Source organism: Antechinus flavipes, chromosome 5 (genome assembly GCF_016432865.1).
Source record: "Antechinus flavipes isolate AdamAnt ecotype Samford, QLD, Australia chromosome 5, AdamAnt_v2, whole genome shotgun sequence".
NCBI classification, from domain to species: domain Eukaryota; kingdom Metazoa; phylum Chordata; class Mammalia; order Dasyuromorphia; family Dasyuridae; genus Antechinus; species Antechinus flavipes.
In genome coordinates, this window is record NC_067402.1 from 57,765,121 (window position 1) to 57,780,296 (window position 15,176).

General features: G+C 37.3%; 1 protein-coding gene across 4 annotated transcripts in view; it reads left to right on the forward strand.

Moving 5' to 3' along the window:
- Positions 1-271: 271 nt before the first annotated feature.
- Positions 272-15,176, forward strand: part of MLLT10 (MLLT10 histone lysine methyltransferase DOT1L cofactor) — a 218,202-nt gene continuing 203,297 nt past the window's right edge. For 2 of the 4 annotated variants that reach the window (XM_052001709.1, XM_052001711.1), the window contains exons 1-3: positions 272-590; positions 754-913; positions 3,423-3,502. In XM_052001709.1, coding sequence (XP_051857669.1) covers positions 754-913; positions 3,423-3,502 — 240 coding nt within the window. In that variant the 5' untranslated portion in view covers positions 272-590. The remainder of the gene's footprint in view (positions 591-753; positions 914-3,422; positions 3,503-15,176) is intronic. The other 2 variants (XM_052001708.1, XM_052001712.1) reach the window with 1 other exon arrangement.

The following is a 15,176-nucleotide window of genomic DNA, read 5'->3' on the forward strand; positions in this document are numbered from 1 at the left end:
CGCGCCACGGCCTCATTGGCAAGCTTGCAGGCCGAGGAAAGAGGCTGACCCGACGCCCCCTTCGTGCGCGTGCGCGTGCGCGTGCACGGCGGCGCGTCCCCACCCCGCGCTCCAGCCGAGGCTCTCTGTGGTCTGGTCTCGCTCCCATCCCCCCGCTTCACCCTCAGGGATGGGAATGGGGGAGGGGAAGAACCATGGGAGGGAAGGGAAAAAGGAAGCCGCGCCGTCGTGCCGGCGGCGCGCACGTCCTGCTTTTTCTCTCAACCCCTCCCCCTTTCCCCTTCCTCCTGGGGGCTGAGGCGGGCGCGCACGCTGGATGACGCTAAGGAGGAAGCGAGCTCCCTCTCTCCCCTCCCAGGCTCCCCGCTGCCCCGCGGGAGCCCCCCAGTGCGCCTGTGCGGAGGCCTAGTTGCTATGTGTGTCCTCTCCAGGTTCCTGTGTTAGCATCCCGGGTGGAGTGGGGAGGGGAGAGAAGGAGCAGAGGAGGAGAAAGAGGAGGGGGTGGGGAGGGGGGAGGGGGGTAGGGAGTCAGCACGGACATGGCTCCTGACTCCAGTGCAGAACGTGAGTGACTGAGCAGCAAAGCCCGAGTGAGCGAACAACGAACGGGCGGGCGGGCTCGGGCTGGGGGTGGAGTGCGGCGGGGGGGGGGGGGGTAAGGGGGAGGGAGAAGGCGGCGGTGAGGCTCGAGGGGAGGAGGGGGTCCTCGCGAGCTCCCTCCCCCCTCAATGGTCTTTCTCCCCTCCCCCGCAGATGGTCTCTAGCGACCGGCCCGTGTCACTGGAGGACGAGGTCTCCCATAGTATGAAGGAGATGATTGGAGGCTGCTGCGTTTGCTCAGACGAGAGAGGCTGGGCCGAGAACCCGCTGGTTTACTGCGACGGGCACGGCTGCAGCGTCGCCGTGCATCAAGGTAAACACCCAGCCAACCGCCCGCCCGCCGGGCCTCCCCCAACCGCCACCCCGCCCCGCCCCGGGCACCCCCGGTCCGGGTGCCCCGGCTGGGGGGCGGAGGGGAGCTGTGCGGGTGGCCGCGTCGTCATGGGGCGGGGAGCCCCTCGGGCTGCGGGCTCCCCGCCGCGGCCCCGGAGCGGCCCGGGAGGGGCGGGCGGCCGGCTGTGCGGCCGCGCTGGGGCGAGGGGCGGGGGCCGGGGGCGCCCCTCCTCTCGGTTCCTGCGCGGGGGGGGGGATGCGGGGGGTGCGTCTTCCCGCCCCTTTGCCTCTGGCTGGCTGGCTGGCAGCGGCTTCGCAGACTTCCCGGGCCGTGGGGACGGGAGTGCTGTTGGGAGGCGGGGGTTGCCAGGAGCCTGAAGGTTACTAGGGAAGGAGGCTGCGGCGGAGCCTGCGGCGGCTGGAGGGGCTGCAGGGCCCCTTCGCTGCTCAGGCGGGCTGCTGCTGCTGCTGCTGCTGCTGCGGCTGCTCCCGCGTCCGGGGAAGGCCCTTCGCCGCCGCCGCGTGGGCGCCGGGCTGCTGCGGGCTAGTTGCTGCCCTTCCCAGTCGGAGCGCGGACTGGCGGCCGCGCAAAATGAGCATGTTGTCACTGACTCAGGACGCGGCCGGCTTAGGACGGTGGTTTGGGGGTCTGCAGTCTGGGTGAGTTGTGGGCTCCTCCGGCCGAGGACACGTGGGGGCGGGGGCGGGAGAGGCCTGTCAGTGAGCCCGGGGATGTCTGTGGCATTTCATGGGCTGAAGAGACACGGTGGCCCATCCGCGGCCCCCGGCCGGACTTGGATTTCCCAAGATCCACGCAGCTCTTTTGCTGGAGGAGACTGTATTTAAAAGAACCGTACGTTTTTTATTTTGAATGACCCGGAGACTGTATTTAAAAGAACCGTACGTTTTTTATTTTGAATGACCCGGGCGCCTTCTTCCTTTAAAGAGGTAGAAAAGGACTGTTTTTTGATGTGGAGTTAAGGTTTCCATGGACAATTATGGGAAAGTGTGACATACACGTTGTAAATATATCACATAGTTATCTTCCCATCTTGAATATTTATATGGAAATTTTATTCTTGTCTTCCTCCCCATCCCCTAAGTCCTCTTCTAGACTGTAACTTGGGAGAATTTGGTGATAGGGTTTCAAGATGAATCTTCTCATTAGACAAGGAAAGAACAATTGAAATTTGACTTTTAATACGTTTTTATTTACTTTTGATAAATGTTTTCCATTTATTTAAATATAGCCTGTGTATACAGGTGTTTAAAATAGTGGTGTTTAACGTGTTTTGTAATCACTTTTTTCCCCTCTCGGATGACTTAGCTCAGTATCTTTCAACAATGAAGAGATGTTCAAGTATTGCATAAACAGTTAACTGGAATGCTGAAAATTTTTAGGCCTCTGACAGTTTTTAAAAACTTGCTTAGAAGTACGTTGTTGTAATATGTGATTCTATTTTTACCATGAAGTCATGATGCAGGAGTATGAAATACTAGTTAAAAATGCCTTTCTAAACTAAAATGTTTAATAGGCTTTTAGCTGGTAACATTATGTTTTGACTCATTGTTCTTAATGCTTAGAGATTTGACATTGGTAGAAGTCTTCTTATTTACTAGCCACTATGGAACATATTTCTTTGAAAACGTTATATTTTGAATTATGTAATATAATTTGCCTTACTCAAGCAGTAATCTGTGGACAGAGGTGAAGGCTTCGAGTTGATTGCACACATGCTGTGTACTTTGTATTGTTGTTTATAATCTTCTGATATTGCATATTAGCTTTGAATTTGAGATTTATCACATTTATTAGTAACTTCATTAAAATCATGTAGTTGAAATTTCAAGTCAGGTTATGGTTCTAGCTTTTAACTAGTTTACATACGTATATATATATATATGTATATATATGCATTTACAAATAGAAATTGAGTGGTAGTGATTCACAGCGTTGTATATTTTCAAGAGGGTAAGAGCATTAGGGTATGTATTTCCATTTACATATTTAAAGTTAAGATTAAATGATATTTTTTAGTATGACATTTCATTTTTTTTAAATCTTGTTCACTCAATCTAAAAAGGTGTTTTGAAAAACTTTTCATTTAATTAAAATGTAATGAGGAATGCTTGCTGTGACTGAGTTTATGCCAAAATGAGAAGTTAGGAATTTTTATTTCCCAAATTTCATGAATTGTGTTAATTTTGACATACTTTTCTTTCCTTTGCTGCAAAGAGCTATTTAATATGAGTAACATGTTTTGGTACTGATTTAAAAAGCAATGCTTTGTTTAAAACTTTAAATAAAAATATAATGCTTTGTTTTTCTGGCTAACCAGAATATTTCAAATCACCTCCTATTTCTGTTCTATAATTCTCTTCTATTTAATAGGTAAAGTAGAGAATAGGCTTTGAAAGAGTTTTGACTTTCTGTGATTTTTGAGATTTTTTTTACATATATTAAAAGTTTTTTATTTTTATTCTAACAGCTTGCTATGGCATTGTTCAAGTACCCACTGGACCTTGGTTTTGCAGGAAATGTGAGTCTCAGGAAAGAGCAGCGAGAGTGGTAAGGGCTGTGTTCATTTAAAACATTAACCTATTATAGATGCTACAGTTTCATATAATGCAGTTCTTCTCAAGTTTGTGTGTTGTCAAGTTTATGTTTAAATTCTTACAGAATTAATTTGGACTGAAGAAATGAAATATGGTTTTAAATGGATTGAAAAAACGAGAAACTTGGAAATGTTGAGCAACCCAACTATTTATTGACTTTCTTTGAACACCTAGAAGCAATAAAGTTAAAACTGGCATTCATTAGCAATTTCTGTACATTTAAAAACCCAGAAATGGATGCAAAGTTGAATTTTTCTGGTCACATTTGAGATGTGTATAATAGGGAAGCTAGTAAATATGTTGACTTTGGGACTTTTTAAACGAGAAAAGAACAGAATTTCAGTTTAGATTTTAATCTTTTTACTAAATCTGTTGACATGTTACTTACATTAATTATGTTGAAATATCCAATATGTTCCTATGTTGTCACATTTGACATAAAATCACTTTACTTGACTGTGCTTTTTATACTCTAGTATTTTTTTGTGATGGAATATAATAAAGGCAGTTCTCTGGTAATATTTGTGGAAACATTTAGGAGATTTCATTTTTTAAATTTGTGTATTACCTTGTACAATATGATCTTTCTTTGTTCTTAGTTTTTCATGAAGAAGTTGGGAGAAAAAAAAGAAAAATATTCTCTTTTCTAGACTTCCAATAAAAGCAGTTCATAGTTTTGTATCTGGATAATATTTGGTCATTAAGAACAGGTTTACTAATTATCTAGAAATATATTGCTCTCATATATTCTGCATATGAGCTCTGTATATATCTCTATATTCTGTGAAGGGGAAGAGAGATAAATATGACTCAGAGTAAAAAAATATAGGAATTAGATTGTTAAGAGGAAAACTTAACATTTTGATGATTTTTTTTGGAAGGTTAATTTTAAAGGGCTTATGTTGCAGGAACTGGTGACACAGCAAAAAGGGTTATAAAATTCTTTTGATGGAAGGACTACATAATGTCAATAGAAACTATTTGGAAAACTGATAATGGATAAAGGAAAACTATGATAAGAGCTAACATTCATAAAATGCTTATTACTCTGTGCCAGGCACTATGATAAACACTTTACAATTATTATTTCATTTGAGTCTTAACAACTTAAGGAGGTAGGTGCTATTAGGATGCCTGTTTTACAGATGAAGAACTGAAGGAGACAAAGATTAAGAAGCAGACAGGTTAAGACTGCAATCACAGTGTGTTTCTGAGGCCACATTTGAACTCATGTCTTCCTGTTTTCAGGCCTGACTTTTTATTTACTTCATCTAATAGGAAAAGAAAAGGAGAAGAACAGGAATAGGTGAGAGAGAGAGAAGAGGTGGGTGAGAGAAAGAGTATCTATCTATACTTTAGATTCCCCATACATCATCTTATCTTGCATCAAGGAATAAGTGAGGCTGGTAGAGTGGATATCTTTAATAATAATTAAATTATTTTGTTGGCTGAAAAATCACTATATAGGTATGGGTGATACATTTTTTAGAAACTTTTAATAGTATTTTATTTGTTCCTATGATATGTAAAGATAATTTTAAACTTCATTTAAAAAAAATTTTGAGTTCCTAATTTTTCTCCCTCTCCTTTCTGCCTTCCTAAAATGAAGCAATTTGATATTATTTATGTACAATCATGTAAAACATTTCCATATTAGTCATGTTGTGAAAGCAGAAATAGACCAAAAGGAAAGAACTTCAAAGAAAATAAAATGAAAATAGTATGCTTCAATTTGCATTCAAATTATGTCAGTTCTTTGTGTTTGGATAGCTGTTTTCTTCAAGATGAGTCTTTTGGAATTGTCATTCAAAATTGGTCATTGTATAATGTACTGGTTCTGCTCATTTCACTTTGCATCAATTCATGTAAGTCTTTTCAGGTTTTTCTAAAAGCATCTTGCTCATCATTTTTTAAAGTGTAATGATACCGCATTACATTCCAATACCAAAGCATGTTCAACCATTCCCCAGTTGTTGGACATTCTTCAGTTTCCAATTTTTTGACACTACAAAAACAGCAGCTATAAATATTTTTGCAAGTGTAGATCCTTTTTCTTTTGGATCTCTGGATACAGATGTAGGAGTGGTATTGTTGGATGAAAGGGTATGGTTTGACTGCCTTTGGGCATAGTTCCAAATCATCCTCTAAAATGATTGGATCAGTTCACAACTCTTACCATTTTTTCCTATATCCCCTCCAAATTTATTTTCTTTTTCTGTCATATTAGCCAATCTGATGGAAGTGAGATAGTCCTGCAGAGTTTTAATTTACATTTCTCTAATCAAAGATGATTTAGAGCATTTCTTCATATGACTATAGATAGTTTTGATTCCTTCATCTGAAAAGTCTTTGTTCATATTCTTTTGACTATCAGTTGGGGAATGGCTTATATTTTTAAATTTGACTTAGTTCTTTATTGATAAATGAGACTTCAGATTTACTTCTTGTAAAGGATTTTCCCAGCTTTCTGCTTTCCATCTAATCTTGGGTTCATTTTGTGCATAAAATTTAAAATTTAATATAATCAAAATTATCTCTTTTACATTTTGTAATGTTTTCTATCTTGATCATGAATTTTTCTCTTCTTAGAGCTGGCAGGTAAACTATTCTTTGCTTTCCTAATTTGCTTATGGTATCACCCTTTATGTCTGAATCAAGAGCCCATTTTGACCTTATCTTGTTTATGAGAGTTTCTGCCATGTTGTTGTCACATTTCCTGGCAGTATTTTTTAAATGGTGTGTTCATATCCCAGAATCTAGTCTTTTGGGTTTATCACATATTAGATAATTGATCTATTCTATTCCTAATCTATTTCACTGATCCACCACTAGATCTTATAGATCTTAATTTGGTAAGGATTGAAATTTGCTTATATCTACCTCTTCACTTCCCTGTGACACTCATTTTTTGAAGACTGTGGTGTCTCATAACTTGTAACTGCTATGAAATAGTATTAGTAGAATATTGGTGTTGAAAAGATACACCTCTGTTGCAGAGGAAAGTTTGGGGTTGCTAAAGAAACTTGGAATATCCAAAGGTCTGTAATCATCCTATCTAATTTTGGAACCAACTCATCTGTTCATAGGGGTGTGTGTGTACACTATCGATGGATGACCTCCATGAGTTAGTGATGTATGGATAATAAGCATTCTTTATATATTTGTTTTTTTATCTTGTGTGTCTTTTAGTTGGTTGACTTATAATATAAATGCTTTTTTTTGTTGTTGAGGGAGATGCACCTTAAAGTCTCTCTTAAAGTTTCTCCCATACATACATCAAAATTAATAAAAGAGTAAAGGCCATGTTGTTTAACTTTCTAATCATAAATATAAAAAGACAGGCTTACTAAAGATAAAAAAGAAATAATCTATGGAGAAATATTATTAACAATAAATAATAACTTTTTCATCTATCACTTTGATTTCCATTGTCCTTTACAAATAATGTCTCATTTAATCCTTAAAAAAAGAGGAGGTAGGTGTTATTACTGTCATCCTCATTTTACAGATAAGAAAGGAGGCAGACAAAGATTAAGGGACTATCCAAGGTCTCACAGTGTCAGAACTAGGATTTGAACTTGAGTTTTCCTGACTTCATGTCTTCTGCTCTATTCACTATGCTATGTAGTTGCCCACTGGAAATCCAGTGAAGAATTAAGAGTTTTCTACAGATGTTGAGATCCTCTTCACTTTCCTGTTTGAATATGACATTGGAATTGCATCAAGACTAGAATAATTTGTGAAACTACTGAACAAGATAAGATCCATAACCATTCAACAGAGTTTTAAACATTTTAAAGAAAATTTCTAGATTAAAAAATTATTTTTTAATAAGATTTTGCAAAAACTCACTTTTTGGAATGGATGAACTATGGGCTTATGGTGACTTAATCATTTGTTGATTGCCTTACAGTCATGTCTTTTATATTGATAAAGGAGACAAGCTGTTGATTCTCAAATAGTTTATAAAATTTCTTGACATACATGTAAAACTATTTATCCTTATTTTAGGGTTTGTTTTTGTTGTTTGGGCAAAGTTTTGTACCTCATGTGCCATGCTGTTATTTTCCTTTGTAAATCTTGGTTTAATTCTTTTTTAGTTTTTTTCTTTACCTCTCATTTAATTTATACAAACACTTAACATTTTTTACTTTATTTTTTTCAGAGATTCAAGTTCAATTCATGCCCAAAGTATATTTTACTTGGAAATGTTGTGTCTGTATTTTTTTAGAGTTTCTGTTTCATGAGTCCCTATTACCACAATAGCGTGTTATAGTGGAATTCTTTTTTGGGTTTGGGGAGGAGCTCATTCTTTCAGCCTACTTCTCCATATTAAGATCTGTTAGTGTGTGATGCTTCTTGGGGGAAGGAGTGGGATGATCTTGTTGCTGTTTCGGGGGATGGGGGAGTACTGCTTGTATTTATTCTAGGATCTCAGGGAGACTTTAGGCTGAAACTTGGAAGTTTTCAGTGTTCCCAAAATGGTTTGGTCTAGTTTGACAAAGTCTAGTTCTTGTCCTCCTGAGCTCTGCAAGTTCCCAACCTTGGTTTGGTTCTGACTAACAGTGGAATTGGTTTGGCTTAGTTCCTATCAGCCTGCTGGGAAGTGCTGCCTATTCAGAGCACTAGAATCGCAGACTTATTTGGTCTGAGATTTCTTTCTTTGTTATTACTCTAAAGACTTCAGAGTAGACTACAAGTTGTAACTTCCATACTCTGTTTTTGTAGGGTGTGAGTCACCCACTTTCTGTTTGCTTCCCATGGTGGATAATATACCCTATTATGAAATGCTGTACTTCATCATTATGTCTTGAATATGTGATTTGGGACTTGGTTGTGGGTGACAGTTGGTATTGGTTCCTGCAACTTGTGGGTAATAGAGATGCCTTGGTGGGGATCTGGAACTTTTGTCTTACCCTGGTGTACAACCTCTCTGTGTGCTGAAATGTTGCATGGGTCCTTTTCTGGCCAGATCTCATGAAGTTAATAGACTTTTTTGTCTCCTTATGCCAACTTGGGCTGGAAAAAATGACTCCTTCCTTTTTTTTTTCTTTTTTTTTAAATCTTGGCTTTCTCCAATAGGATTTAATCAGAAATCTTTTCTAGGACTGGTTGTAGAGTGTGTGTGTGTGTGTGTGTGTGTGTGTGTGTGTGTGTGTGTGTGTAAAACTTTCTAAACAACTTCCTACCCTGGTATCTTAGCTCCTGGTGAAGTGAACGAGAAACGGTTTTATGAAAGACATGGCCTTTATGTAGGATTTGAAGGGCTTTAAATAAGCTTCTTGGTTTAGGGAAACTTGTGAGCAAAAGAGCAGAAGCAAAAAGATGGTAGCAGGGGAGTTTAGGGTTTATGTGTTGACAATGTGACTGGAAAAGGTATTAATTATTTATTGTGTTAGCTACTGTGCTAAGCATGGGAAAGACAGAGACGAAAAGTCCCTGTCTTCAAAGAGTTTTTGAAGGAGCTTACATTCTTTTTGAAAATTTTTAATGAATGTTTTGCTTCGTGTGACTTTAATTTTAAAAAAGTTAATCCGTCCTTCTCATTACCATCCCTCAAACCTTCATGTTGAACACATTTTAAAAAGGAAAGCTTTCAGTCTGACAAAATAAATTGCCAAATTGGCCATATCTGAAAATGTACCTGTTTTTACTGCATTTTAAGTCCATTAACCTTTTGACAAGAGATGAGTAGCATATTTTGTCTTCACTCTTAATTGAACTTGTGGTTTATCATTTTATTGATCAGAGTTCTTAAGTCTTTCAAAGTCTTATAATTGAGCTCCTAGTTATCATCGACTTCTCAGTTCTCCTTCGCTTTGAATTAGTTCACAGGTTTTAGTGATTTCTTCTGAAACTGTTTTTAAAAAATTCCTCATGGGGTCCAGTAATATGCTATCATGTTTATATGCCACAGCTTAATTATTCCTCAAAAAGTTATCCCCTGAGTTTCACAATTTTTAGTTATGATTTAAAGAGTTGTTATAAATGTTTTTCTATGGATAAGTCTTTTTTTCTTTGTTTTTTCTGGGGTGTAGGTTCAGTAGTGATTTATCACTGGCTCATATAATCTGCATTGCTCATAAACTTTCTAGTCATAATTCAAACTGTTTTTCCTCAATGGCTGGACCCATTCACATTTCCATTTTAGTGTTCTAGGATACCTCTTTTTTTTTTATTTACCATTCCATAACATTTGTCTTTATTCTCTTTTATCATCTTTGCCAGTCTGATAGGTGTGGGGTGGAACTTCTGAGTTGCTTTATTATAAAAAAAAGTTTTTTTAATAGTATTTTATTTTTCCACATACATGTAAAGATAATTTTCAACATTCATCTTTGCAAAACTTGGTTTTCCAAATTTTTCTCCTCTTCCCGAGACTGCAAGCAATATAATATAGGTTAAACATGTGCAATTCTTATAAATATTTCCATGTTTATCATGTTGTGCAAGAAATGTCAGATCATAAGGGGAAAAAACCATGAGAAAAAAAAAAGCTACCAAACAATAAAGATAAAAATACTTTGCATTCAGTCTCCATAGTTCTCTCTCTGAATATGAAAAAAAGTCTATTGGAATTGCTTTGAATCACTATGTTGAGAAGAATCAAGTCCATCATAATTGATCATCACGTAATTATTGTTTTTGTATAATGTTTTCTTGGTTCTGCTCACTTCCCCTAGTATTAGGTCTTTTCTGAAATCATTCTGCTCATCATTTCTTTTCCTTTTTTTTTTTTTTTTTTAAAGCTTTTTATTTACAAGATATATGCGGGGGTAATTTTTCAGCATTGACAATTGCAAAACCTTTTGTTCCAGTTTTTCCCCCTCCTTCCCCCCACCCTCTCCCCCAGATATCAGGTTGACCAATACCTGTTAAATATGTTAAAGGTAAGTTAAATACAATATATGTATACATGTCTGTAGTTATTTTGCTGTACAAAAAGAATTGGACTTTGAAACAGTATACAATTAACCTGTAAGGCAAATCAAAAATGCAGGTGGACAAAAATAGAGGAATTGGGAATGCTATGTAGTGGTTCATACTCATTTCCTAGAGTTCTTTCACTGGGTGTAGCTGGTTCAAATCCTTACTGCTCTATTGGAACTGATGGGGTTCATCTCATTGTTGAAGAGGGCCTTGTCCATTAGAATTGCTCATCATATAGTCGTCTTGTTGAAATATATAATGATCTCGTGGTCCTGCTCATTTGACTCAGCATCAGTTCATGTAAGTCCCTCCTGGCCTTTCTGAAATCATTCTACTGGTCATTTCTTACAGAACAATAATTAATATTCCATAATATTCATATACCACAGTTTATTCAGCCATTCTCCAGTTGATGGGCATTCACTCAGTTTCCAGTTTCTGGCCACTACAAAGAGGGCTGCCACAAACATTTTTGCACATACAGGTCCCATTCCCTTCTTTAGTATCTCTTTGGGATATAAGCCCAGTAGTAACACTGTTGGATCAAAGGGTATGCACAGTTTGATAACTTTTTGCTGTTCATTATATATATTTTTCTTTTTATAGCTTTTTATTTACAAATATATGCATAGGTAATTTTTCAGCATTGACTGTTGCAAATTCTTTTGTTCCACCTTTTTCCCTCCTTCCCCCAGATGGCAGGTTGACCAATACATGTTAAATTTGTTAAAGTATAAGTTAAATACAATATGTGTATACATGTCCAAAAAAGAGTCAGACTTTGAAATAGTATACAGCTAGCCTGTGAAGGAAATCAAAAATGCAGGCAGATAAAAATAGAGCGATTGGGAATTCTATGTAGTGCTTCATAGTCATCTCTCAGAGTTTTTTTGCTAGGTGTAGCTGGTTCAGTTCATTACTGCTCTATTGGAACTAATTTGGTTCATCATCTCATTGTTGAAGATGGCCAAGTCCGTCAGAATTGATCATCATATAGTATTGTTGTTGAAGTAAATAATGATCTTCTGGTCTTGCTCATTTCATTCAGCATCAGTTCATGTAAGTCTCTCCAGGCCTTTCTGAAATGAGCCTGTTGGTCATTTCTTACAGAACAATAATATTCCATAATATTCATATACCACAATTTATTCAGCCATTCTCCAATTGATGGGCATCCAATCAGTTTCCAGTTTCTGGCCACTACAAAGAGTGCTGCCACAAACATTCTTGCACATATGCGTCCCTTTCCCTTTTTTGGTATCTTTTTGGGATATAAGCACAGTGTTACTACTGGATCAAGGGGTATGCACAGTTTGATAACTTTTTGCTGCTCATTATTTCTTTTTCTTTTAATTTTTAAATAGCTTTTTATTTACAAGTTATATGTATGGGTAATTTTACAACATTGACAATTGCCAAATCTTTTGTTCCAATTTTTCCCCTCCTTCCCCCCATCCCCTCCCCTAGATGGCAGGATGACCAGTAGATGTTAAATATATTAAAGTATAAATTAGATACACAATAAGTATACATGACCAAAACATTATTTTGCTGTACAAAAAGAATCTGATTCTGAAATATTGTACAATTAGCCTGTGAAGGAAATCCAAAATACAGGCAGGCAAAAATATAGGGATTGGGAATTCTATGTAATGGTTCTTAGTCATCTCCCAGAGTTCTTTCGCTGGGTGTCTGCTCATTATTTCTTAAGAGAACAATAATATTCAATTATTCAGCCATCCCCCAACTGATGGCTACTACAAAAAAGGACTGCTACAAATATTTTTGCACAAGTAGGTCCTTTCCCCTCTTTTGTGATCTCTTTGGGCTACAGAACCAGAAGATTCACTACTGGATCAAACGGTATACCTTGTTCATCAGAATGGTTGGATCATTTCACTACTCCACCAATGGTGCATTAGTGTTCCCATTTTCCCACCCTCCTCCAACATTTATCATTATCTTTCTTATCACCTTGGCCAATCTGAACGGTGTGTAATGGTACCTCAGAGTTGTCTTAATTTTTGTTTCTCTAAGCTAGAATGATTTATAGCATTTTTTTCATGATTAGAAATGGCTTTAATTTCTTGATCAGAAAATTGTCCATTCATATCCTTTGATTATTTATCTATTGGGAAATGGCTTGTATTCTTATAAATTTGAGTCAATTCTTTATGTATTTTAGAAATGAAGCCTTTATTGGAAATAGTGGCTGCAAATTTTTTTTTCCCAACTTGCTGCTTTTCTTCTAATTTTGGTTGCACTGGTTTTGTTTGCGTAAAAACTTTAATTTAATGTAATCAGAAATATCCATTTTGCATTTCTCAATGTTCTCTAGTTTTTTTGCCCATAAATTCCTCCCTTCTCCATGAATCTGAAGTAGACTGTTCCCAACTCCTCTGAATTTAATTTGCATTTTTTTGAGGTAATTTGATGTAGTTTTTCATATGGTTGATAGCTTTTTTTTTTTTTTTCTTTGAAAACTACTTGTTCATTTCTTTTGAGCCTTTATCTCCTGAGGAATGGCATTTAGTTTTAAAATTTGAATCAATTCCATTATGGACTTTGGAGTGTGAGGCCTTTTTCAGAAAAATTTATTACAAAGATTCCCCTCCCCTCAGTTAACCTAGTCATCTTCTAATCTTTATTATACTAAATTTGTTTATTCAGAAACTTTAAAGTTTTACATAGTCAGAATTGTCCATCTTGTCAGAATCTTCTATCTCTGGTTTAGTCATAAACTCTTATACTTTATAAATAACAAGGATTGGCTTCCTTGTGCCTTTAATTTGCTTATGATATCATTTTTATCTAAGGTGCCTGTTTGGAGCATATCTTGATATAAGATATCTAACCCTAATTTATTCCAGACTGCTTTTTAGTTTTCCCTTCAGTTTTTGTCAAATATAAGTTCTTTCAATAGCTGGTATGTTTGGGTCTAGCAAAAATTCTTTGCTTCTCTCTATATTATGTACTAATTTGTTTTAGAGATTCACCTCCATCCCCATTCCTTTGTTCAAAAACAATACCAAATTGTTTTTCACAATTGCTGCTATGTAATACAATTTGAGTTCTGATACTGATAGACCCCCATTGCTTCCCTTCCCCTCTTTTTTTGCATTATTACCCTTGAAATTCTTTACCTTTTTTTCCCTTCCAAGTGAATTGCTTTTATTATTTTTAGCTCTATAAAATATTCATTTGGCAGTTTGATTGGCATAGCATTGAATAAGTAAATTAATTTAGATGACATTGCTATTTAAAAAAAATTTATTAGCTTGACTTAGCTACAAGTAGTTCATGTTTCAGCAGCAATTTAGGCTTGTCTTTTATTTCTTCAAAGGGTGTTTTAGAGTTGGAATCATGGTTGAATCTTCCTATGATAACCTCTCCAGTATTTTAAAATTTTTGTAGTTACTTTGAAAGGAATTTCCTTTTCTATCTTTTTCCTTTTTTTTTTTTTGGTTGTTGTTGTAGCTGTTGGTAAATATACAGAAAGCTTATGATGTAGATTTTTTTTTTTTATGTCCTATTTCAATTAGTTTTTAGTTGGCTGTAGGGCTTTTTTTTTTTTTTTTTGGTTTTGTTTTGTTTTGTTTTGTTTTTTTGTCATTGCTGAGGCAATTGGGATTAAGTGATTTGTCCAGAGTCACACAGCTAGGAGGAGTTAAATGTCTGAGACCAGATGTGAACTCAGGTCCTCCTGACTGTAGGCTGGTGCTCTATCTACTGAACCACCTAGCTGTCCCCTGTAGGCTTTCTAAGTAAATCATCTCATTTTTAAAGTGAGAGCTTTTATCTTAATTGCCTGTGCTTAAATAACTTCAGTTTGTTTTTTCTTATAGCTAGCAATTCTGTTATTCTTCTTGAACAGTATTAGTGATGATGGGCATTCTTCCTTTTTACTCTTTTGGTACTCCTGGAGAATTTATTATTTTTCTTCATTACATACGTTTGTTCTCAAATATATATATATATAGATAGATAGATAGTATTTACTAGAATAAGGAAGAGAAAGCTGACATTTTAATTGGGATGACAATATGTAAATAAAGGAGTATATACAAATAACAGTTAGAGGCCTAAAATACCTAGGGGAGGAGGAGAGAGGAGAATAGGAATCAGAAGCTCTTTAGGAAAACAAACCAGTGCATAAATTGTCTTATAGTATAATTGAATTTTTATCTCATAGTGAGTTTGCTTCTTCAAAAGAGGATGTTGCTTTTTCCCATCCTTTTTGTGTAGAGTTTCTAGGTTCCTTATGTTGATCTAGTTTTCTTTCCATTTACAGTATCATTTTGCAAATTTTTTTTTGCTTGTCACTGCATCAATTCATACAAGTTTTTTATGCTTTTGAATTCTGTTTTTGAATTTTTGCTACTTTAAAAATGTTAGGAAGGAATTAGGTTTCAGCTCTGTAAGAAGTGGAGAAATAGAATCATATTTTGCAGAGTTGTTAAAGGAAGGCAGGAGAATTTCAAGAAGGTAGTTAGGTTGTCCCTCATCAGAGGTCAGTAGAGAGAGAAAGATTGAAGATTCTGTAAAAGTGACGGTAAATTGTGCCTTTGCCATATACATTTAGTCAGCTCAATTTGGGCTCTCTACCTGGGGCTGAGCTACTTTGATGAGTGTGTACTCAATCATCTGATGTTCTACAGTTAAACCGCATTTTCCATTCCGACCTTTTAGGAAACCAG